This window comes from Sceloporus occidentalis, unplaced genomic scaffold (assembly GCF_023333645.1).
Source record: "Sceloporus occidentalis isolate IW3139 unplaced genomic scaffold, rSceOcc1.0.p SCAF_31, whole genome shotgun sequence".
NCBI lineage: Eukaryota > Metazoa > Chordata > Lepidosauria > Squamata > Phrynosomatidae > Sceloporus > Sceloporus occidentalis.
Window position 1 is genome coordinate 830,989 of NW_028317011.1, and position 24,896 is coordinate 855,884.

Below are 24,896 nucleotides of genomic sequence, written 5' to 3' on the forward strand. Positions count from 1 at the left end.
TCCATTGCAGTGCCCACTTTGCATCACACAGATGAATGTGTCATTAGCCCTTCCCCATATCTCTTTCTCCCACCTATCCTCCCAATGTACCTACCTCTCTCACCTTTTGGCCCCTCCTGTCCTATCTCCTTGTCCTTTTAGCTAAGGTTTCCGGTTCACCTTATTACTGTTCTTACACCCCTCCCCAAGTTCACTGCACAAAATGCTGCAGCCCAATGTGTTGGTGAAAAGTCAGCTTCAAAGGAAGTCATGGGTAAATATAGCATGCTTCTTGCTACTGGAACCAGCACCTACATCCCTTGGCCTTTTGCACGGGGACAAGGATAAAATCGCCAGGTGCGTGACTGAGCGTTTAAAGAAGTTATTGGTTTCTACAGAGAGCTAAATTTTTATTTTTGGCACTGGCCTGGACATGACGCAGGGCAGTGCCTCCCGCCTTCTTTGATGTCATGACCTGCCGCTCTAACTTTTAAGCATACATGGACGTTGTGGAGAATGTGCCGGTTATGCTGAGCCCTCCATAGTGTAAATGGACCAGATGTTGGCAGCTGGATGGCAGCAAGGCCAGAATTCATTTTTTATTAAACCTTTCCAGCATTTTTAGTGTGACTGGAAATCCTTTATTGGGGCTACTGCCTCTGATAAATGGTTAGAGCTTTTTAGCACCTTGTTTGCCACCTCATTCAGAATTCATATTTCTTTTCGATATATATCAAGTTCTTAATAAGAGTTTTATTGTATGAGAGCAGTTGCCAGTTATATTTGGCATTGGGATGGTATGTCTTAATCCTTTTCCCTCAAAAGTCGAAAAGCATCACAGTTTATTTTCTATTCATGTTCATCAGCAAGCAAGCTTTCACTGGAACCAGCAAAATAAACTTAAACAAAAATCCATAAAAACCTTAAACGTCACCATGCTATTTATTTCCGAATTCAAATGATTTCATGTACACAATTCTTATTTCAGGCTTCCTTTCAAAGATCTAACAGCCATGACAAGGTTCGAAGGATTGTGGCGGAGGAAGGGCGCACTGCCAGAAACCTGATCGCATGGAGTGTCCCCTTGGAAAACAAGGAAGATGATGGTATGTAAAGTAAAATAAATAAATATATATATATATGTAACCAAAGAAAAATGGGCACTCACGGGTCTTTGTAGTAAAGAGTGCATTAAACACTAGTTTATTTCAATCAGCACGGCCAACGTTTCGGACCACCTCCGGTCCTTTCTCAAGACAAGGGAAAAGTGAAACAATTTATGCAGTGCAGTGATTAATGTGATAAACAACAGGAGTGGCTTACCCCACCTCTCAAACGATCATCATGTGGGAATGAAGACTGGAATCACCAGAACAGCATGTGCATATCCCCAGTTAAACATAATGTGTACCTAGTAAAACATCCCCCATGCAACAAGCGGAACCTAAAACTGTTCCATTCAATACATTGAATTCCCTTGGTCATGTGAAATGATATAAATAAAAGAGAAACTTCTCAGTGAAATAGCAATTAAATAGTGCATATGGAATGAAAATGTGTACGTTTAAAAAATACATAGTACCATACCACAAGAATCTATAATAGACAAAATTTGTTCTGCAGACTGCAAAGAGATATCATGCATGCAATGAATAAAAACAGAACATATTGGGATTTCATAAATGCAGCAAGCATAAGTCCATAAAAAAGTGTTATGCTCCATTTCATCGAATATCCAAAAATGAGGGAAAAGAAACATGTTCATTTAGTCCCATTGGTGTGAGGGTATTATATATACAACAAACTGATTTACAGGTGATATAATGATTAATGTCAAACTGCTTATTTGTATGTGGATGTTGAAATGATTTCGTTTGAATCATGTGGCCGCAGGTAACGCAGCCACTGCATTTATAGCATCCTTTTCGAGCCGGAAGTTTAGCCAACCAATTAGTATCATAACAGTGAATAGGATCAGAGGAAACTACCATATCTCTAATGCTTCTGCCTTTTGAATAGCTCATTAATCGGTCGCTTTTTTGAATGATAAAGGAAGGCTTCTATCGTTTATTACCAGATTCCAGTTGGTTCTAATGCCATCTGAGATATCTTTTGAAGCCATAGTGTATCGCATATTGTACGTCATTTTAATTTAACCATTTCACAAAAACAGGCACTGACTACTTTATCCAATGATCCGGAGATTGTAATTCGCCCCGCTGACAAGGATGGTGGGATAGCGGTCCTCAATTACACAGACTACGGAGATGAAATTATAAGCCAACTCTCAAATCCAGAAACATATGAGACACTTACACATAATCCAACAGAGAAATTTTCAGATATGATTAAAATAGTGATTCAGCGAGGGCAAGAAGCTGGTTATTTGACTCCAGATGAAGCCAATTTTCTGATTCAAGAGTTTCCACGTATTCCAGTACTGTATACGTTACCAAAACTCCACAAGAATGCACATAAGCCACCAGGCCGACCCATAGTATCCGCAAAAGGTGGACTTCTTGAGCCATTGGGTAAATGGATAGATTACCATCTACAAAATGCGATCCAGAACACCAGGAGTCACTTGCGTGATAGCCAAGCATTAATACAAATACTTAAAAATACATCTACCAGAGGGTGAAATTCAACTGGCGACGATGGACTTTACCAGTTTATACACAGTGATTCCCCATGACCTGGGCATGCAAGCTGTCAAGCAACTTATCACCAATAATCCACTTTATAAGGGTCCGCCAGTTGAGTTTTTGTTGGAACTTTTACATCTTACTCTTTCTTTGAACTACTTTAAATTTAAACATAAATTCTACGTACAGCGCACTGGAACCGCTATGGGGGCATCTATGGCACCCTCTTATGCCAATGCATATATGCACCGTTTTGAAGAAGACTACTTGATGGATATCATGGGTGAACAAGCCTTATTGTACAAACGCTACATCGATGACTGCCTAATAATTTGGAAGGGCACTAAACAGTCATTTCTGGAGACCGTTGACCAAATCAATGCACTCCCCACGCCTATTCTGATGACATCAGAATGCAATATGGATTTTATTAATTTTCTTGATTTGAGGATCTCCATCTCTGAACGTAAACTACATTTTTCATTATTTAAAAAACCTACTGATCGAAACACATTACTCCACGGACAAAGCTGTCATCCTCCTCATGTGTTTAAAGCCATCCCCTATGCACAATTCCTGCGGGTATTGCGAAATAATTCTAATATCGATAACACGGAACAACAACTAAGAGAGATGGAGAGCAAATTCCTACATCGTGGATATGAGCAGAATTCACTAAGAAAATGTTTAACTAGAGCTAGAAAGACAGTGGGCCAGGACAATATCTCTACTCAAATTATCAGACAAAAAAGCTCTGACAGATTGACGTACAATATGCGATACACTATGGCTTCAAAAGATATCTCAGATGGCATTAGAACCAACTGGAATCTGGTAATAAACGATAGAAGCCTTCCTTTATCATTCAAAAAGCGACCGATTAATGAGCTATTCAAAAGGCAGAAGCATTAGAGATATGGTAGTTTCCTCTGATCCTATTCACTGTTATGATACTAATTGGTTGGCTAAACTTCCGGCTCGCAAAGGATGCTATAAATGCAGTGGCTGCGTTACCTGCGGCCACATGATTCAAACGAAATCATTTCAACATCCAACAACAAATAAGCAGTTTGACATTAATCATTATATCACCTGTAAATCAGAGTTTGTTGTATATAAAATCACATGCCCGTGTGGCCTCTGCTATATTGGAAAAACGGACTTGACATTACGGGACAGAATCCGGGGACACCGGTCAACTATCAATACAGCGTACCGAGATGGAACAACTGATAAGCCAGTGGCTAAACATTTTTTGAGCGAGAAACATCACTTGAACTCTTTGTATGGCTTTGTAGCCATTGATATGGTCCCCCCCTTGAGAAGAGGAGGTGACAGGGCCAAGTTATTGCTTCAACGCGAGACCTTTTGGATTAAGACTCTTAATACCCTCACACCGATGGGACTAAATGAACATGTTTCTTTTCCCTCATTTTTGGATATTCGATGAAATGGAGCATAACACTTTTTTATGGACTTATGCTTGCTGCATTTATGAAATCCCAATATGTTCTGTTTTTATTCATTGCATGCATGATATCTCTTTGCAGTCTGCAGAACTCTCTGCCTTTACCAAATTTTGTCTATTATAGATTCTTGTGGTATGGTACTATGTATTTTTTAAACGTACACATTTTCATTCCATATGCACTATTTAATTGCTATTTCACTGAGAAGTTTCTCTTTTATTTATATCATTTCACATGACCAAGGGAATTCAATGTATTGAATGGAACAGTTTTAGGTTCCGCTTGTTGCATGGGGGATGTTTTACTAGGTACACATTATGTTTAACTGGGGATATGCACATGCTGTTCGGGTGATTCCAGTCTTCATTCCCACATGATGATCGTTTGAGAGGTGGGGTAAGCCACTCCTGTTGTTTATCACATGATAGGACAGTCAGGCAGCTAGCTGGGTTACAGTTAGAAGGCGGGGTAGGGGGAAAAGCGCCAGGGAGGCTAGCCCTGATCTAGCACACCCCAACAAGTTTGCCCGGTTGGCAGATGAGGGGGATGTTAGTTCAGAGTTAGCAGTACTGCAGCAAGTCACTGCCTCTGACCACCAGAGGGGTGTTTGCTCCAGTAAGGAGGGAAGGAGGAGCGCAGGGCAGGCCAGACAGGTGCTGGTAGTGGGGGACTCAATTATTAGGGGGACAGACAGGGCGATCTGTCACAAAGACCGGGATCGCCGAACAGTGTGTTGTCTGCCTGGCGCTCGAGTTCGGCACATTGCGGATCGGGTTGACAGATTACTGGGAGGGGCTGGAGAAGACCCAGCAGTCATGGTGCACATTGGCACCAATGACAAAGTGAGAGGTAGGCGGAGTGTCCTTAAAAATGATTTCAGGGACTTAGGTAGCAAGCTTAAGGCAAGGACCTCCAAGGTAGTATTTTCTGAAATATTACCTGTACCACGTGCCACACCAGAGAGGCAGCGGGAGATTAGGGAGCTAAACAAGTGGCTCAGAAGCTGGTGTAGGAAGGAGGGGTTTGGGTTCATGGAGAACTGGGCCGACTTCTCTGTCGGATACAGGCTCTACGGTAGGGACGGGCTGCACCTCAATGGGGAGGGTGCAGCTGTGCTCGGGGAGAAGATGGCCAGAAGGGTGGAGGAGTGTTTAAACTAGGTACAGGGGGGGAGGGAAACTACAATATAGAAGGGGAAGATAGTGTAGATAGAAAGCTGGGGCTTATAAATGTACCTGGGGGTGGAGCGGAGGGAGGGGTTAGAATAGTCAATAGGGATAGGCTTCATAGGGAAAAAAAACCATACACCTCTAAATTGTATGCTTACTAATGCCAGAAGTCTGACCAATAAAACTGACGAACTGGAGTTAATAATGTCTGAAGAAAACTACCAACATAGTGGGTATAACAGAGACATGGTTGGATGATAGCTATGACTGGGCGGTTAACATACAGGGTTATAGTCTATTCAGGAAGGATCGAAAAAAACGAAAAGGGGGAGGAGTTTGCCTTTATGTAAAGTCCAGCCTAAAGGCCACACTGCGGGAGAATATATGTGAGGGAAATGATAATGTGGCGTTATTATGGGTAGAAATATATGGAAAGAAAAATAATAAAATACTGATCGGGGTTTGCTATAAGCCACCAAATATAATGGAAGCAGCAGAAGATCAATTATTAAAGCAAATAAACAAGGCAGCAAATCACAATGAGGTGATTATTATGGGGGACTTTAACTATCCCGACATAAACTGGGAAACAGAGACCTGTGAATCTCATAAAGGAAACCGGTTTCTGACTATAAGTAAGGATAATTATCTGTCCCAAATGGTACAGGACCCGACCAGAGGGGGCACCCTACTGGACTTAATATTAACCAACAGACCTGACAGAGTAACTAATGTGCAGGTCAGGGGGCATCTAGGAAATAGTGATCACAATATGATACATTATAACTTGTCCTTCAATAAGGGAACTCTTAGAGGAGCCACAAGAACTATGAACTTTAGGAAGGCAAAGTTTGATCAACTAAGAGAAGCCCTTAACACTGTAAATTGGGAAAATGTCCTCAAAAACAAGAGTACAGACACTCAATGGGAGATTTTTAAGGATATCTTAAATTTTCACTGTGAAAGGTACATACCGTATGGGAATAAAAGAGTCAGGAACAAGAGAAAACCAATGTGGATAAATAAAAATGTAAAGGGGGTAATAAATGGCAAAAAAAAGGCATTTAAGCTACTAAAACAGGAAGGCAGTGAGGAAGCACTAAAAAGCTATCGGGAAAAAAATAAAATATGTAAAAATCAGATAAAAGCAGCAAAAGTGGAGACAGAAAGACTCATTGCCAAAGAGAGTAAGACAAACCCCAAAATGTTCTTTAACTATATAAATAGTAAAAAGGTTAAAAATGAAAGCATTGGCCCCTTAAAAAGTAATGAGGGAGAAGTTATAGACGGGGATCAGGAAAAAGCTAATCTATTAAATATATTCTTCTCTGCTGTATTCACAGAGGAAAATGAAATGCCAGGTAATATACAGCAGGATGAGATAACTGCCCCAGTACATGTCGCCTGTCTAACGCAGGAAGAAGTGCAGTGCCGCCTAAAAAAAATCAAAATAGACAAATCACCAGGTCCAGATGGCATTCACCCCCGCGTTCTAAGGGAGTTAAGTAATGTAATAGACAGACCCCTATTTCTAATATTCAAGGACTCTATAGTGACAGGGTCTGTTCCCCAGGACTGGCGCATAGCAAATGTTGTGCCAATATTCAAAAAGGGGGCAAAAAGTGACCCGGGGAATTATAGGCCTGTTAGTTTAACTTCTGTTGTGTGTAAACTGTTTGAGGGTTTCCTAAGAGATGCTATTTTGGAGTATCTCAATGAAAATAAGTGTATGACTCCATATCAGCATGGGTTTACAAGGGATCGGTCCTGTCAAACTAACCTGATCAGCTTTTATGAGGAGGTGAGCTCAAGACTGGATCGGGGTGAATCGCTGGATGTCGTATATCTTGATTTTTCCAAAGCATTTGATACGGTGCCACATAAAAGGCTGGTACATAAAATGAGACTGCTTGGGCTGGGGGAGAATGTGTGTATGTGGGTAAGTAACTGGCTCAGTGATAGGAAACAGAGGGTGGTTATTAATGGTACATACTCTGAGTGGGTTACTGTTGCTAGTGGGGTACCACAGGGGTCAGTTTTGGGTCCTATTCTTTTTAATATATTTATTAATGACCTTGTAGAGGGATTGTATAGTAAAGTATCAATCTTTGCAGACGATACTAAGCTCTGTAACGTGGTTAACACAATAGAGGACAGTGCACAATTACAAATGGATCTGCATAGGTTGGAGGCTTGGGCTGGGATGTGGCAGATGAGGTTCAACACAGATAAATGTAAGGTTATGCACATGGGGAAGAAAAATCCAGGCTGGGAATATGTATTAAATGGGAAAACACTGGGGACGACTGACATGGAAAAGGACTTAGGAGTTTTAGTTAACAGTAAATTTACCTGTAGCGACCAGTGTCAGGCAGCTGCTGCTAAGGCAAATAAAATCATGGGGTTCATCAAAAGGGGCATAGATGCCCACGACAAGGAAATAATTCTACCACTGTACAAGTCACTAGTCAGACCACACATGGAATACTCTGTACAGTACTGGGCACCAGTGTACAAGAAAGATAAAGTGGAGCTGGAGAGGGTTCAAAGACGGGCAACCAGAGTAATAAGGGGAATGGGAGGACTACAGTACCCAGAAAGATTATCAGAATTAGGGTTATTTAGTTTGGAAAAAAGACGACTTAGGGGGGATTTAATAACTATGTATAAATATATAAGGGGACAGTACAGAGATCACTCCCAGGACCTATTTATACCCAGGACTGTATCTATAACAAGGGGACATCCTCTACGGCTGGAGGAAAGAAGGTTTCTACACCAGCACAGACGGGGGTTCTTTACAGTAAGAGCGGTGAGATTATGGAACTCTCTGCCAGAGGAAGTGGTAATGGTAAACTCAATAAAAGAGTTCAAAAGGAGCCTGGACGTGTTTCTTGAAAGCAATAATATTACAAGTTATGGATATTAGATTAATAGGGACAGAACGTTGATCCAGGGATTTATTCTCCATATTTGGAGTCGGGAAGGAATTTTCCCCCTGGTATGGGGCAATTGGCATCTGCTTCATAAGGGTTTTTTTGCCTTCCTCTGGATCAACACAGTAGGGACACAATATGTATATAGGTTGAACTTGATGGACTTTGGTCTTTTTTCAACCTTATGAACTATGTTACATTAATCACTGCACTGCATAAATTGTTTCACTTTGCCCTTGTCTTGAGAAAGGACCGGAGGTGGTCCGAAACGTTGGCCGTGCTGATTGAAATAAACTAGTGTTTAATGCACTCTTTACTACAAAGACCCGTGAGTGCCCATTTTTCTTTGGTTACGTATATCTGGCTATTTTTGGAGCAGCCGGGCAAATAAAAGCCTGTGTATATTTACAATATTTCTGAGTGTGCAGCCGCTCCCTTTGGTTTGTGTGTGTATATATATATATATATATATATATATATATATATATATATATATATATATATAACTAAACAATCTGCCTGGTGTGTGTGTGTGTGTGTGTATGTGTATGTGCCATGATGACACACTTGTATAGGGTTGTATTAGTTTACACTAGGGCTGCAACTAACGATTATTATAATAATCGATTAGTTGGCCGATTATTTTTTTGATTAATCGGATAAAAAAAATTAAGGTAATAAAAAACGTACAATTTACACTTTCATCTCTTTATCACAATGGCCTCTCTCTATTCACCTTCTTATTTTACTGACATAATAATAAAAGCTACAAGAACCCAAACACAGTTTCTCAAACTAGGTTTTAATACAAAGTTATTAGTAAATATTAATTCATATGTTAACTATTTTTCATATTTAATAAAAACTATGAGAAAAAAGCCTTGTTTAATTTTTTTTTATTTACCAAACTGCCCCCGGTTATGCACATCTGACCCCCAGCTTGCCACTCTGCCCCCATATATGCCTTATACCTCTTAAAGACAGTGATATGCAACTGAGCCCCCTGATATACCTTTTACCCCCAGATATGTTTTATGCCCCCCTGATATGCCTTATACCCCCTATATGCCCTGAAATTCATAATACCCCCCATACACCACTATAACTCACCCATACACGACTCTGGCTCCTCCCCCTCCCATACACCAATTTGGCTCCTCCCCCTCCCATATACCACTTTGCCCCCTCCCATACTCCACTCTGGCTCCTCCCCCTCCCATACACCCCTCTGCCTCCTCCCCAACCATACATCACTTTGCCTCCTCCCCCTCTCATACTCCACTCTGCCTCCTCCCCCCTCCCATACTTCACTCTGCCTCTTCCCCCCGGCCATACTCCACTCTGCCTCCTGTCAGCCACGGAGGTTCACAAGACACCAGGGAGCCGGATAGAGAGGCAGAGTGCCGTATGGGAGGGGGAGGAGCCAGAGTGGTGTATGGGAGGGTGGCTCCCATACACCCCTCTGACTCCTCCCCCCTCCCATACACCGCTCTGCCTCTCTACCCGGCTCCGTTACTGACAGGAACTTTCACTGAAGCTTCATAGAAGCTTCAGCGTAAGTGAAGGTGAGTAACGGAGGCTGTCTGTGCAATGCAGACCCCCACTGGCTGACAGAGAGGATGATTCTCTGTCAGCCGGTGGGGGTCTGTACGATGCGCACAGACAGCCTCCGTTACTGCACTTCACTTACGCTGAGGCATCTATGAAGTCAGTAACGGAGCCGGGTAGAGAGGCAGATTGATGTATGGGAGGGGGGAGGAGTCAGAGGGGTGTATGGGAGGGGGAGAGAGACGGAAGTGAGAGACCGGCCGACAGTGAGGGGAATCCAGGTCCCCTGCAGCGTTGCGGCGGATCTGGATTCTAGTGTTATAATCCGATCTCTGTTTGAGGTCGGATTATAATTTTTCTAATCGATAAAAATCGATTCGATTAATCGATAATGAAAATCGTTGACAACGATTTTCATTATCGATTTTATCGATTAGTTGTTTCAGTCCTAGTTTACACCATTTGGACACATTCATAACATTTGCCCATGCTTCCTGTAGATGAGATCCTATACCCTGCCAGGATGAAATAAGTTGTTTACTATCTGAAGAGTGGATCACCAGTACAGGATAGCCAGAGGTCTAGGAAACTACCTCTCATTTAATGTTACCACAGATTATCCTGGAGTACTCCATTCCCCAATCCTGGGTCAGATATCAGCTATGGGAAATACATCTTCTTCCAAGGGGCTGTCAGTGGTCAGGTTACACGGTGAAAGTATACAAAAATCAATGCACAAAATAAGATACATCTCCTAGCAATCAATATGTCTTGTTCTGTACAGACATGAATAAACCATCACTTTGCCCAGCTGCACAGAGCATATTGTCACTCCTGTGATGACAGCAAACATCTGTGCAGACATGATCATTGCCTCATGCTATGGTTATGTATTTTTATTAGTCGGTTGGTATTAAGCACCAAAATGTATAGGCTGTACATTCGTTCCAGGGACAATACCCTAAGCACACCTTTCCACATGGCAGTATCAAAGATAAAGATTAAAAAATAACAAAACACATATGCACATGTGCATTGATATACCGTATTTGCTCGATTATAAGACGAGGTTTTTTTCAGAGCAAATAGAGGTCTGACTATGAGACTAAGATCCAGATCCCCCGCACCGCTGCAGGGGACCTGGATCCTTCTGTCTCCCCCCCCCCCATTTAACACTCCCCACCCCCACCCCACACACACTTACCGGTGCTTCCAATTTCCTGCTGTATTGCCGGGGCAGCGGGTTGACGTCTACGCGATCCGCGTAGACAACTTACGCTGCAGCCGTAAGGAGGTGTGGCTAGCAGCGGGGGTTGTCTGCGTCCATTACGCAGACCTTCACCGACTGTCAGAGATCAGAGTTCCCCGTGCCGGTGCTGCACTGGTGCGGGGAACTCTGATCTCTCACAGCCGGGGAAGGTCTGCGCGATGGACGCAGACAAACCCCCGCTGCCAACTCCACCTTCTTCCGGCTGCAGCGAATCGCGTAGACGTCAACCCGCTGCCCCGGCAATACAACAGGAAATTGGAAGCACCGGTAAGTGTGTGGGGTGGGGGTGTTAAATGGGGGCATAGGGCATTTCTGGAGGCAGAATGCTCTGTGCTTTTAACCCCCTTAACGCCACTCTGCCTCCTGAAATGCCTTATACCTCCCTATATGCCACTCTGCCCCATAATATGCCTTTTAACCCCCTAAATGCCAGAGTGGCATATAGGTGTATAAGGCATTTCTGGAGGCAGAGTGCTCTATACAATGCCTTTTAACCCCCTAAATGCCACTCTGCCTCCAGAAATGCCTTTTAACCCTCTATACGCCACTCTGCCTCCTGAAATGCCTTATACCTCCCTATATGCCACTCTGCTCCATAATTTGCCTTTTAACCCCCTAAATGCCAGAATGGGACATAGGGGTATAAGGCATTTCTGGAGGCAGAGTTGCACATAGGGGGTTAAAAGGCATATCATGGGGCACAGTGGCATATAGAGGGTTAAAAGGCATATCATGGGCCACAGTGCCATATTGGAGTGGCAAGCCTGGGGGCAGATGTGCTATACAAACCATATATTGTTTTTTTCAGCACACCCAGCAGATTCCAAATATACCATTTTTATATGTGTATGTCTAATTAGGTTTGAAAAATAAAGTAATTTTTCACTTCCGACGCTAATATCAAAAGCTGTGTTGCTAAATATTTGTAGTAGGTAACCGGTCTAAAATAAACAGAAATTGAGAACAGTAGACTGTTTTTGTAATATTTTATAGCTAAAAGCTAAATTTATTAGACTATCACAAAAGACATCTTTAAATGTAATGCATAGCTGCCGTCAATTAAACAGCTCTAGCTGCCCGGGATGTTAAAATATGCCAACAAAACTATATATTTTTAGAAACTACACCCCCAGCTGCAGCAAATGAGGTCTTAGTTGTATTTGTATCACAAATCTGACGTGCACAACAAATAAGTGAATATCACACTTATAAAAAAAAAAAAAAAATTAAATTAAAAGTGACAAGTTAATTTATGTCTTGCGCACTCCAGTCTTGTGCTATGAATACATGCAGCCCCTCATTTGATGCGCCAAGGGGTGTAGTTTCTGAAAATATATACTTTATGTACCATAATTTAACTTTCCAGCTGTCTAGAGCTGTCTAATTGCAGGCATCACCCCTAAATGTTTTAAGACAATTTTTTAACAAGATTCTCCAATCTGCCATATCTGAAGTTAAAGTGGTCTAGACATCTGGGAAGTTAAATTAGGGTACATAAAGTACACATTTAAAGAAACTACACCCCTTGGAGCTTCAAATGAGGGGCAACATGTATTTCTAGGACAAAAGTTGAGTGCACAAATAATGATGGAATATGTCGCTTTGGCTAGAAAATGTTTTTTCTAACCATAGCGACATGTTCATTTGTGTCTTGCGAACTCCAGGTTTGTACTAGAAACACATGCAGCCAAGGGGTGTAGTTTTTGCAAATATGTACTTTTTGTGCCATAATTTAACTTCTTACCTGAGCAGTAACGCCACATCACGGCTTTAACCCTAATTACTGACCATTCACATGCCTTTCATATCTCTATTCACTTGCAGAAGCACACACCATACTTTCCATACATTCACTCACAGTAGCACACACCATTTTTTCCCCTTACAATCCCAAAGAAATGATGGTAAAGGGAGAAAAAAAATCACTTTTACAGCAAAAATACGTTTTGCAGTAAAAATGCAAGGTGCTCCAGGGATGAGATGGTTACTCACGTACCGCACAGGCTAAATGGCTGATTTTAATAATATTTGCAGTTCATCAGGATTTCAAAAATTGTCTCCCTCTACCATTGGCTAAATTTAACCCCATGATCAAAGGGATCATGGGGTTAAAATTTTGTATCGGCCATTTTTACAAAGGGAATGTGACTTTTTCATAGCTATATGATCACTGTGGTAACATTGGCTACCACAGTGATCATTTAGCTAGAAATAATAAATAATAAAAAAAAATACTTAAACTTTTTTTTTTAAAGTTAAACTAGTTTATGCTTAGATAATTTAATTTGGGGGTCTCTAGGAAAATTTGATCTTTATTTATCTGCCTTTAGAGACCCCCAAATCATTTTTTTTACTTTTTTTTGTACATTTTTATTTTTTTAACTTAATATTTTTTATTCTTTTTTCACAAGCATTATATATGTTGGGGGTCTGTAGCTGCTTAGATGCCTGAGATACAGGCATCTAAGCAGCATGCCCCCCCATACCTCTTTAACTGACAATTGTCATTTTTCAATAAAGTTGCGCAGTGACGTCATCGCGTCATTACCGGCCGTATCGGGTGGTGACAGTGATGCCCTTCAACATGAGGGGCAGATCGCCGGGGTAGGTGGTGATGGGGGTCCACAGACCTCCATCAAGGTAGGGTAGTGCTAGCGACGGCATGGTGCCGTCGTTAGCACCTGACTGGGACTGCTAGCGACGGTACCATGCCGTCGTTAGCAGTCAAGGGGTTAAATGACTTGTTTTGGGGCAAGACATACAATCTCACAGCGTTAACTATACTTTAAGGGACAGTTGGCCTTTCTTGCAGGGAAAACTTGCCGGGGATGTATAATGTATAGTGAACGCAGTCAGATGGGATTGTTTATCACACTGCAACTCCCTGTTTAGTATGCATATTTTGATACACCACATAATAGTACACATAAAGGAAATTAGATCAGAAAAATGCCATGTGATATTTAAAATAGAGATCATTTTTCATATTCAAATATCATTCTGCACAGGTAAACCAAAATGGCCATGTGGGAAACCCAAGAGAGGAATACATGGAGTGCACAAACCTTCCAAGCAGGTATTGATATGTCAAGACACGTATTATAAATGCAGTGGGTATTGAAATCCAATGGCTAATATACTATATATCGAATACATGCTGTCTCTGTAATTCCTTCATATAGCTCTCTTTGTATTGTGTCATATAACTCTTTCTGTATAGCTCTTTCTGTAACCATCTATTGCAGTACATGCCCTGTCAATATACCACCCCCAATCTCTACAAACAACTCCTACTTATACCTTCCCCTTTGCTCTATATGATCTCTCGTTGTCCCTCCACGTATTGCACCCCATGCTTTTTTTTACCCTTCTGCTGCTACAGAAAACCTATAGCTCCCTCTGTCACCCCCTATAATCTCTCTCTCTATCTAATTCTTCCATTGTTGCTTATTCCTCCCCAATTGCTTTGTGTAACATATTCGTATAACTCCTCCTGGAGCTCTTCATGTAATCGTTATCTTTTTTCTAACACTAACTTTTTCTTAATGTGACATATCTCTCCGTTCCTCCCCATAAACATTCATTTTTCTTTTGCTTCTTGTCAAGCACCATTGTTCATCTGACATTTTACCCTTAATCACATATGAACCGTTGGCACGTGGGAAGCCAAGAGTTAACTTGTGTTTTGGTGAGAAGTAAACACTAACCAGTTATTGTAACGCTAAAGATATTTGCTTTGCTGGCATAAAGACGCTCCAGCTTTACTTAGCGAAGCATTAGTGCGATCATCACTCATTCCGGGAGCAGGAAGCCGGCGCTGAGACTTCTCTTGGTTGTTGATAGACCCGTAATCTTAGCGAAGGAAGATTAATTGAGATGAGAAGACTGTTTATGATATTTCATGAGCGTCTGAGATAAGCGCGTTTATTTTTCGTCCATTAATCAAAAAAAAAAGGATAAATCACAGTAACAGGAGTTTATGCCTCAATCTCTTTAGGAAATGTTGACTTTATGGTACACAAAGGGTTTCACATTAGCTTGTTCAGTACAAGAAAGGACCGCAAAGCTTTACTTTACCAGCAAAAGGCGAATCTATTTAACTTCACTCATGCCCTGTCACCACTTCATTAAGAAATAAATCGTTTTTACCCGACAGAGTGTCTCACCTCTGTGCAGATTCCACGGAAATGATCTGCTACCTTTGGTTTGTACTTAATAAAAACCTCGTTAGTAATGTGCCTTCAATAAAGTCTTTGGGGTACAGAATCACGCTTTCCATCTCTTCATGCCGTTCCAAAAAGTAAAAAGACATATGTAACATTTGATGCACTAGTACACATATACATATACATACACACTTCCCCCCCAAAGCTGTGATTCCTCCACATTTGTATCTTTTTGTCGGTTTTTAAGTACCATGCGTGGCTCTTATGTGTTGCTTACGCTTAATATTTCTTTCTACAGATCAACTTGCACTGTAAACTAAACTCTGGCCCCTCTACTGATAAAAATCAGGATAAAAGCCCAACGAAAGCCAGGCACCCCAGAAAAGCGGATCTCCGGGCTCGCTACTGGGCTTTTCTCTTTGATAACTTAAGAAGAGCTGTGGATGAGATTTATGTGACCTGTGAATCGGACCAAAGTGTTGTTGAATGCAAGGTAATTTTGGCAGTCAGTGCCTTACTTTATCCAATCAAATGGACACAATGTATCTTATTGGTCATATTTGTTAACATCTTGCTAAATAAATATTCCAGTATCAATACTTTATCACCTTTGTACCCATAACTATTTAAAAAAATTGTGTAATAGCAATTTCTGCTTAAAAACAAAAAAAACCCTTCTTTCACTTCGAAATGCCAATAATTTGGTTTATGATCGTCAGCTTCTCTCCTGGCAGGCAGCACCATGATGTTTTATTGCAAATGTGTGCACAGGCATAGGACTCTGTGTTTCTATGTTCCCAATGCTTTCTTCATTGGTGGCAGGGTTCAGGAGGGTTCCCTTCTAGCACAGTGGCACAAAGGCCTGCTAAGCTGGCTAATGGGGCATTAATAAGGAATGTATTCCTAATTGATAACCACAAGTGATCACCCAGTGATAACAAAAGTTAAAAAGAACTTCCCAACAATAGGCAGCTGCAACCCAAGAAAACACACTTTCCGACGGTCCAACACGAAACAGATCCACTAAGGGGCACTTGCACAATGGGGGGGGAATTGACATTCTATAATTACCATTACAATCTACACTATTGTGTTTTTTTGTTTTCCCCCATTGTGCAAGCGCCCCTTAGTGGATCTATAATAGGGTGTCAAGCCAAAGGGTGATGGGATACTTATATAGATCTCATGTAAACTCCAACATGAACAAATTGCTAATGCATTTAGGTGGAGATACATACATAGCTTTGAATATAACATAGTTGCACTAGTGACATTTAAGAATGTCACATAAAATAGAAGTCCTATTTGATGGAGGCTGCAGGGGGCGCTGTTGCAGTTTGTTTTATACTTCCACCGACAGGCTAAATAGCATACTTTGCTGCAGTCTTTCAGTAAGTATTTTTTTCATTCACTGTTCCTAAATTTCCTTTTGACAACACCTTTGCTTATTGCCTAGTAAACGGACATCTTTATACAACACAACATACTTTTTGTGGTTTTGTTACTCTTGTGGTATACATCATATTCACATGATTAAATCAGCATAGCGTAGCCTCCCTATACATATTTCATTATGGCGCTTACATAAAACCATAATTATGCAATTTATTTGAATATATCATCATCTGATTATTCAGTAATGCTTCATTTGAAGTCGATGCTTCTTCTTTTATTCTATTAAAAGACGTGTTTGGTTTTTTTTCACATTGTCAAACAAATGATCGTTTATAGGATATTACGGTTCCGTGACAAAGGTTCCTGTTCTTATATGTTTGTTCTATCGTTGAAGCTTGAACTGCTGCAGCACCGGCGGATATATCTGCTGCTAGCAGTGTTGTGGGTGAACAGGAGAGCTGTATTGATGTGCTGGGCCCAGGGGTCCTGGCGTCTTGGTATAGAGTGTCATCGGTACAAAGAGATGGCGCCAACAGTCCTGCTGTGCGCGCCAGTGACTAGAATTAATTACAAACCAATCGAATCCGTTGCAGCCAATTGGTAAACTAATTGGTAACTTTAGCTGGGCATCTCCATGTTGTGACCTGTAGTGGGGGAGGGTGTCACTCTGAGAGACACTTTTGTCCAGATCCTGGTGAGATGTCCAGAGAGAGACATGCGTGAGTGGAGATGGAGCCCCTACCATTTCTTGTCTTGTTTGTATTCCCTTGTTCGTGAAACACGAATCAGGTTACCTTATTCAGTTTGATAAGCCTGATAAGGAGCTTTGAGTTTTCTTACAGACAGGTAGGGTTAAGTAAACCTATAATATACTGGCATGGGTTAATGGAATTGCGTGGCTGGTTATTAGAAGCCCAACCAGATAATGAGTAGCATAAGGAAGGGCTTACCAACAAACGTCTAGTCATATTTAAAGAGAAAAGGGCCAAAACCTTCTACCTTCTATTGTAAAAATGAAGTGCAATCTGCTCTTACATTTGTGATTTGCAATATAGAATTGTACCGCACTGCTTGCTCTACAGGAATTGTATTGTTGTGATTGTATAGACAGTCACTTATATCATTTTGGTAAGTAAGGATAGCAATATATGAACCTTGCCAAAAACACGGTATTCATTGTCCCTGAAATAAACATTATGTTTCTAAAACATGTTAATATTTCCCTAATATTCTAAAAAGGCTCCTTGGCAAAACACTGACTAAGTGAATATTTCACTTTTCCCCCCATAACTTTCCATCTCTGATCCTCAATAGGAGTGTGGACATCCCAGGCGGCATGCAGAGCAACGCTGATTAAATAGTCGATTGCTATATCATAAAGTTTTGTTCCTGGAGTTATATTTGTACTTTGAAGCAACATATCCCGTAGAAAAGGAAGGACAAATTGAAGTGCAGCTGTAGGGTGAGGTCGGTGGGAAGAGAGATAATCCATCATGTATTAAAATGTGTAACAATGTAATGCATAAAAGGACAATGTTTTGAACTGGGTTGGGTATGACAGAAGTGGGGAAAGAAGCTTCTTCACCTTCCAGTAACACTATGGCGACCAATCCCGCAAACTTCAGAATTATATTGTAAGCTATTCCTGGAAAAGTCTGTATACAATCCTTCGTACGCCACCAGCCAGGACATAAATACAGCTGACCATTTTGGAAACTTCAACAATGGCACAATATTTAAAACAGGGAAAGACATTTTTTTCCTCTACAAAAGGAAACATTTTATTATAGAGCAGTGGAATTATATTGCCTTGTATTCCCAAATATCTGGATAGGTTCTTTTCATATTATTTTTCATATTGTTTTAATTAAATCTTATATCGTAGTTTTAGCTAAAGTAATTTATTTACTTGAAATTTGACTTAATTGCATGATATTTATGTACTGGTAGATTTTAAGAAATTCTGCATCCCAGAAGAATGTTTTCGGAGACATTTAGACTCTTAACCCTGTCACTGCTAGAGAGGTGCGCAACACATGGAACACATTAACCTGGCGCTGAAAGCATTTAAAGCTGGAGTCTGTATAAACCCCTTTCATTATTATTTTAATTATGTTAGATGCAAATTCAATTATTCACATGTAGTATTTCCTATTCAGTCTGGGGTCATGGTATACATTGGAAACATGATAAAGTGAGATGGTGTTAGGAACACGAAGAAGTCTCGTGAAATCAAATCTGTCCCAAAAATCCCAACTGAATGAAGAGAACGTGGCCAAATAGTCTTCATCATATTTGAGGAGCGAGGTACATTTGTCCTGTGTGATAACCTCGTATAATCTTCGTTTGGCATACAACGGTGTGCAAAAAATGGAGTCACAGAAATGTGTCCCAGTGGGGAGCAGCCGAAATGGAAGTGATAAGTACAGGGCTGCTTATATAGGCCTTACATACATATACCTAAGCGAATTATGATTAAACAAGCAACTAAGGCACCAATGGACAGAGATTTCCCTAAATGACCATACTTGGTGGAAGGCTCGGAGTTAGCAGATGACATCTAAATTATACATGGGGGGGGGGCTATACGGGTTCTTATTGCTTATGTGAGTTTTCGGCGTTCTCCAACTGACTTTATGTATAATTGTAACTATAGCACATTGATATTATACTGTTTGCAACACACATAGCACCAAAGAATGTGGCGATGAATAAGAACCATTCCGCCCATCTAGTCTGCTCATTTTTCCTGATGTAAAGTTTGGAGTTAATCAGTCTCTGGTCTTGTCTTAGATTCAGGATAGCTTTATGCCTATCCCGAGCATCTTTAACTAGCATTCACCACGTCTGCTGGGATCTATTACCTTCTCAGTAAAGTTAAACTTCCATATGTTACACTGGTTAAACGTCCACACGTTATACTGGATATGAGAGAAGAGATATAGGGAGGTGCCGAGTTGTTAAGCGCTCCATAGGTCACGGTCAAGAGTTTAAATTTAACTGTGGAGGGTATAGGGAGCCAATGGAGGGACTGGCACAGTGGGGCAGGCGATGATGAAGGCGGGTTAGGAAAATTAGTCTGGTAGCGGTACTCAGGATGGATCGGAGTGGTGGGAGGTCAGTTAGTAAGGGGGTTTCAATAATCCAGATGGGATATCACAAAGGAGTGTATTAGTATTTTTGGTGGTTTATTGTGTGTGGAAAGGATGAATTTAAAGACAATGAAGATCATAGGATTTTGTGTGTCACATGTGATGCCAACGAAACAGACTTGGTTTGTTGAGTGAATTGTGGAATTATGAGATGGCTGAATAACCAGAAGCTCTAGATGTTTTCATAATACATGTCAGAAAATGGAATGAAAATCTACTGCACCTCGTTTTCTGTGGCTGTCTGTCAGCTGGTCATGCTGATGTTCTAAGTAGATGTCTTATCCAAGCAGTTGAGACTGGATGCTAACAGGGATTTCTTCTTTCACTTCATTGTGATTACTGTTTAGGTCTAGGTAATTTTCTTTTTAACCGCATTGCTCAAGCAGAAACAGTGGGTAGCAGATGCCAACTTGACCCTGAGAAAGCAGCATGTAAATTCTATACTACACGCTGCTTTGTACAAATTGTGTGTGCATAGGAAAAATGTTGCATGTACATTAATGAAATGCAAGTTATTCCGATTTAAGCTCTGTTATTCTTGTGGTTTATAATTATTTCTCTATTCCTTTCAGTACTGTCTTGGTCCAAAAAATCATGTGGCCATGGCTCCCTGGAATGTACATTAACTATATCACTATGTTTTCTAAGTATTTAATTTCCAATGTAATTATTACAGAGGTTCAGAAAACTGTTGGAATCTCTCTTATTTCTCGCTGGATTATACAGTATGTATAGTAGTCGCAGCAGGAGCGTTGTTTCTAAGTGCTTGCTTATATTTTGTCTGTAGGAAGTTTTGATGATGCTCGATAACTATGTGAGAGATTTCAAAGCTCTTATTGACTGGATTCAACTTCAGGAAAAGCTTGAGAAGACAGATGCCCAAAGCAGGTAAATAACGGCATGGGGAGTTTCTGACACGTCAATAATTAGTGTCTAGTTTTCTTCACAGTTTACTCTTTCACTGCCATGCCTGGTGTGTGGAATTGATCAAATGGGCCAGAAACCCAATACACTGTATGTGGTCTAGCAGTCCTGGGGTAATAGTGGGGAGGGGTATTTTTTTTTGTTGTTTTTTTTTTTACACTGTACTCTTGTCCCTTTGCATAAGTAAATACTGTTTAAAAATAGTATGTATGCTAAAATTACGGTACAACCAGTTTGTCAGAATTGACATGTCAACATGGATAAACCTGATATCAAGAAGAAGCACCCAAAGAGTGTGATCAGTGTGTTCCTTATTTTGATGCTGTTGATTAAAAAAAAAAAACACCTGAGCACGTTGGTAGGCCACATATTACCAATAAGCAGTGTTCTCTAGAATACATTTTCACAATTTGCTGTTTTTCCCTTATCGTTATTTATTTTATAGTTGTCTTCATTTGTATATTTCCCTCTGCTTTCTCTATCACATTCTCCTTTTCTTTGCCTTAATCGTATCTCTGTTTTTCTTTCCTTCATCATATTTCCTGCATAATATTCTCTTTATTTTTAGCATTGCCTTCCATGTGTAATAAGCCCTTTCAATAGACTAAATGAAATGAAAATGTATTAAAATATTAAATAATAGTCAAAAGTACCTTGGCCTAATGGAACTGCTAAATAGGAAAAATGACCGTCCCTGAAGGGGTTAATATGCAGTTTTGTTTCTGATCGTCTGTCTGAATGACGTTTATTTCCTGCCTAGAGAGTTGAGGAGACTTCTCCTGAATACAGATATTCGGATAGATGAATAGTATAGCCAATATCTATGTGCAGCAGGTAGGGATAAATGAGAACACGGATGACTTTTAACCCTGCCACTGCCTCCTGGGTGTATGAACATCTCTGGTGCTGATGTTATCATGGTACAGCTGGTTCCAAAGGCAATAAAACCAGTTTTAGACATTTGATTATTTAGCGTTGTCATTAAAGGAAGCAGGGTTTTTATTGTCTGCCACTGGCGTATTAACATATAGTTCATTCTACTAATGGACCGATCTGTAATCAAATCTTTCATTAAAAAAAAAATCCAACCCCACTTGATTATCTCAGGTCCTGGTTTACCTCTGGGTTTCTTTTTTTTATTCTAACAGCAACTTGCCTTTTCCCTAAAATATAACTTTGAATTGTAGAACAACATGTAAAAGTGCAGCAACAACGGATGGGTTATGTAAAAAGCAGAGACAATATACGTATATATTATTTATTGATTTATATAGCGCTGTCATACACTGCAGCAATGGGTAAGCAGGACATAACAATTTTGCATAACATAACATTTTGGGGTTTTTAGGCTTACAATCTAGAAGTAGGTGGGAGTATATTACAAGAGGGATTTTTTGAAGGACTAGAGGCAAGGGGAGAGTCATGTAAGCCATGATGGGGCATTCCAAAGAAGGGGCAGCCCTTGAGAAGTCTTTTATAAGTGCATGAGAAGTAGAAATCAGATCATTGGACAGGTGGATCATCATATGAGCAGACGGACCAGGTAGGTATGTATTTGGATGTTATTAAGGCGATGTAGGTTGGGAAGGTGCTTTGTAGGTGCCAATATATTATTAGTTTTTATTATTTTATTTATACAGTGATTCTTACCGTACATACAGACTAAGCCAAACTGATGCATTAGGTAAAGAGGGTCCTGCTCATAGGCTTACAGTCTAGAGGCTTTTAATTTGAATCCAGAAGTGTACAGGGAGCCAGTGAAGAGATTGACAAATGGTAGAGGTGTTAGTTGAGCAATGGGAGAGGAAAATTGTTATGTTGTTGAAGACAGGTATATCATGGCGATCAGCTAAGACTGAGTTGCAGTAGTCAGGATGGGAGATAAGTGGATGAACAAGAGCCTTAGTTTCCATCTTAATGTTGGGAACGAACAACTACTGGCAATGTCCTTAAAGCGTAGGTAGTAGTTTTTGGAATGAATAAAAGGTCAGGGCCAATGGTGATGCAGAGACAGTAAGCATGTGGGATAGAGAAGACATTAAGGAGAGAAGATACAAAGTTCAGTTTTACAAAGATTGCGTTTTAGGAATTGTTGAGACACCCAGTTACAAACAGAGGTAAGGCAGTTACTGACATGATCAAAGAGAAGCGGAGAGAGATCATAGGAGGAAAGGCAGAATATAGATTTAAGAGGATTAGGCAAGGAGTTGGAATCGGGAAAGTTAGTTAGTGAGACACGAGAGGAAGTAAAGAAATGAGGTGGTAGTTTGACAGACTGTTAGGGTCCAGGGAGGTGCCCTGTAGATGATGATGTGCAAAAGAGACGGTGTATATATGTAAAACAGAATTGTGTGTTTGTATATAATAAAAGGTAAGATTAGTAGAACTATTTTTAGTTTAGTATAACAGTTTTGCCTTTTGTTTTATTTAGGACTATTGCAAATGGCTTAGAACATAAGCATGGCCCTACCTTGCCACCTGCAGTCATAGCTAAAAGTAGAAAGTTTTGGCAGTGACTTACTCTTATTTTAGGTATTTCAATATATCGTTAAATACTACTGTAAAGGATTTAATGCACCATAATATTTATTTTTCCTGTCCATTGTAACATTTTGCTATAGGGTGCTATATTGTTGGAAGGGTGTGTTGAAGGTCCTGTGGCCTAGTAAAAATTGGTTGTAACGTGAGTAATGCATGTCTTGGCTATTTGGGTTGTGATTAACAGTGTGCAGTATTTTTTAGACCTACATCCTTGGCATGGGAAGTGAAGAAAATGTCCCCAGGGCGTCATGTCTTGCCAAGTCCGTCATCTGACAGAGTGAGCTCTGCTTCCAGTGCAAGGAGAGCTCTCAATTTTGGGTATGGACAGAACGTTACACACTGATTAGCTTCTGCATTTTATAAATTTGGGTCCTGTTTGTCAGCCTTCTTCTGTCATAACCTACTTTTAGCCTTCTGACTACTGCTATGTATGGGTGTTTTAAGCTTACATTTACTTAAGGCCTGCTTTTTTGAAAGGGCTGAAGAAAACACAAGAATAATTATTTATCCTGTTTACTAACTGCTTAGAGGACACAGAAATACATGAAATGAATAGATTTGTCAACTACCGCTGTATTGTGTCATGTAAGGTCAGGCATGAGCGTGTACCTGTAATTTGTCCTCTGTAATCGCATGAGCAACAGTTAAGAATTTACATATTCACCGGTAAACAGACTGGACTATTAATCTCCATATCAGTGTATCAGCAATGACCATGAATTAATATACAATTAGTGTCCGAATGGAGGTTGTTTGTGCAATAATCTTGAATAGTGAGGACTTATCTATTCTATACCTATCTTAGCTGTTTTAGGAAACAGTTCACGTCAGTGTCATGATTGCATCCTTCATTGCTATTTGGTGGCCTTTCTATTGAACTTTCTTTTGAAGGGGTAATTAACATTAGTTGTGGTTAAATACTTTTCTTGTTGTTATTCTTTTGTGGCATTAACTGACTAAATCAAGCTAGTAAGTCATTATAGGATTAACAATATGGTGGGGGTTCTAAAAAAACATTATGGTGAAAAGGAAAGTATTGCTCTATGTTTTGATGTTTTATGAATATAATAATACATTTTTTTTAGGGGACCTACGCTTACCATTACTCCCAGTCGCCTGACTTCATCGGGAGTAAGTTGGGCAGATAAAGTGAAGGCTAATCACAGCAGCACTGCCGGCAACCAGGTTACAGAGGCCATGCGCTCCAGTGCACCGAGCCCCTCGCGCAGAATGCCACATGAAACTGGTAAGGAATGGGCACTATAGACACTATAGGTGAAGCATGCGTTACAATGCTGAAAGCACACTTTATAATGATAAGAAATTACAGGGGCAATAAAGTGATTCTCTGCAGTAGTTCTGTCATTGAAGTCTGCTTTTCTCACTCCAAAACCCAATTCTGGTGTGTGAGAAAGCAATTTGAGCAAGTTAATCTTGCAACTCTTTCCTAAGGGTTTTGCTCATTTTGATAAAAGATTACAACTCTGTTGTATCAAATACTCTGTAAGAATATAGACACAATGCAACATATCTTGTCAGGTACTTAATTAAAAGTACTCCAATATCCATTATTAGACTGCAGTTTTAAAGAATTTAATCACTGTCTTAAATTAGAATTATTTAGAAAAAATAGTTTTATTTTTTGTAAGTCTTTGCAGTGTGTTTTGTTTTCCACTATATACTATCTTTTTTGTAAAATGGC

At 40.3% G+C, this 24,896-nt stretch overlaps 1 protein-coding gene across 1 annotated transcript in view; it reads left to right on the top strand.

Moving 5' to 3' along the window:
• Positions 1-973: 973 nt before the first annotated feature.
• LOC149298667 (S phase cyclin A-associated protein in the endoplasmic reticulum-like) overlaps positions 974-24,896 on the top strand; it is a 118,932-nt gene continuing 95,009 nt past the window's right edge. The window contains exons 1-6 of the mRNA XM_089487033.1: positions 974-1,085; positions 14,025-14,092; positions 15,481-15,675; positions 20,517-20,617; positions 23,396-23,512; positions 24,280-24,440. Of these exons, the coding sequence (XP_089343159.1) occupies positions 20,526-20,617; positions 23,396-23,512; positions 24,280-24,440 (370 nt within the window). The 5' untranslated portion in view covers positions 974-1,085; positions 14,025-14,092; positions 15,481-15,675; positions 20,517-20,525. The remainder of the gene's footprint in view (positions 1,086-14,024; positions 14,093-15,480; positions 15,676-20,516; positions 20,618-23,395; positions 23,513-24,279; positions 24,441-24,896) is intronic.